This window comes from Stomoxys calcitrans, chromosome 2, assembly GCF_963082655.1.
Source record: "Stomoxys calcitrans chromosome 2, idStoCalc2.1, whole genome shotgun sequence".
NCBI classification, from domain to species: domain Eukaryota; kingdom Metazoa; phylum Arthropoda; class Insecta; order Diptera; family Muscidae; genus Stomoxys; species Stomoxys calcitrans.
In genome coordinates this window covers 219669557-219670831 of record NC_081553.1, presented here as the reverse complement: position 1 = coordinate 219670831, position 1275 = coordinate 219669557, and the positions used below count along the sequence as shown (strand labels likewise).

The following is a 1275-nucleotide window of genomic DNA, read 5'->3' as shown; positions in this document are numbered from 1 at the left end:
TGAATGTGCTGTTAAATGGGGATGGAGTTTTTAATGAAGGTGGTCTACAAATTAAGGTGAATAGAATAAGGGTAGGATAAGTATAGAATAAGGATAAGGATAAGGAAAGGAAAGGAAAAAGATAAGATAAGTATAGGATAAGGATAAGGATAAGGATAAGGATAAGGATAAGGATAAGGATAAGGATAAGGATTTGAGGGGCTTCTTTAAGAATCTTGTCTTGAATATGCCTTTCAAAATGTATACCAATGAGACTGAAGCATCGGTGCGTCAACCTACACGTCCTTCCATGCCTCCCGATGGTGGAGATATGGGCGTAGGCAATCCTTTTGAAACTTCCTCGGGGTCTGGTATGTATCCGCCTTTGGAAAGCTCCATTGGTTCGCCCTCGCATTCATCACAATACAGCAGTGAGTCGAGTTCACTGCATTCCACCACCTCTGATTCGTCGGCAGCTACTTTGAGTCCAGCGGTGGGAGGTACCGCACTCTCCTATACCTCCGGTTCTTCATCACAATTCAATAGTCCTCTAAATCGTGCTAGTTTACGTAGTAATTCTAATGTACCATATATGCCTTATTCAAGTAGTCCGCTGATGATAAGTTCATATCCACCACCAGCGGCCCATATGCCACCCTATCCGCCCTTATCGGATTCGCCGCAGTATTCGTTAATGCCACAGCCACCACAATCACAGCAGGGTACCACACCAACAGCCACCCCTCCCAGGGCACATTTGACCTCGGCCCAAATCAGCAGTATCAGTGGGCATTATGCTTCGGTAACATCATCCACCTACATGGCCATTAGACCACCACCCGGCGCACATGAATTGCGTAAGTAAAGAGAGAAATAATTAAATGAAGGAAATGTTTACTAATTTTTGTTGTCATTTTGTGTTTTTTTTTCTAGCTCCTTCTTATGAAGAACTTTTTGGTAGTGCCACTGCTCCACCGGAAACTCCAAAATGAAGCACTTAAGGCGGCTTTGACCACAGACAACCTAAAGCATTTGATAAAGTGACATGACATTTATAGGAATATATATAACATATAGCAAAACCAAACAATTTGGAAACAAGTTACTAGACCCATCCCACCACAACCCTCTACCCCCCATGCAGGTTGACATAAAAAGGGATTTATTATAACTATGATGAAAATAGTGATGGAAACGAGAAAAGTTATTATTGTAGCAAATTTGAAAACGAAAATGAAATCCCATACATACACCCATACACCAAACCTACATATTTAATGTAAAAGCTTCAAAGCC

At 41.6% G+C, this 1275-nt stretch overlaps 1 protein-coding gene across 1 annotated transcript; it reads left to right on the top strand.

Annotated features, from left to right (window-relative positions):
- The first annotated feature begins 238 nt into the window (after nt 1–238).
- Nucleotides 239–971, top strand: LOC131994846 (mucin-7-like). The gene is made up of 2 exons (XM_059361773.1): nt 239–836; nt 913–971. The coding sequence occupies exons 1-2, from the start codon at nt 239–241 to the stop codon at nt 969–971; spliced, it is 657 nt and encodes a 218-aa protein (XP_059217756.1).
- Nucleotides 972–1275: the final 304 nt, after the last annotated feature.

Excerpts from the sequence above, each read along its gene's own strand:
- LOC131994846 (XM_059361773.1), top strand. The coding sequence starts at position 239 with ATGTATACCAATGAGACTGAAGCATCGGTGCGTCAACCTACACGTCCT. Across the intron at positions 837-912 it reads ACCCGGCGCACATGAATTGC|CTCCTTCTTATGAAGAACTT; the intron begins GTAAGTAAAGAG and ends TTTTTTTTCTAG.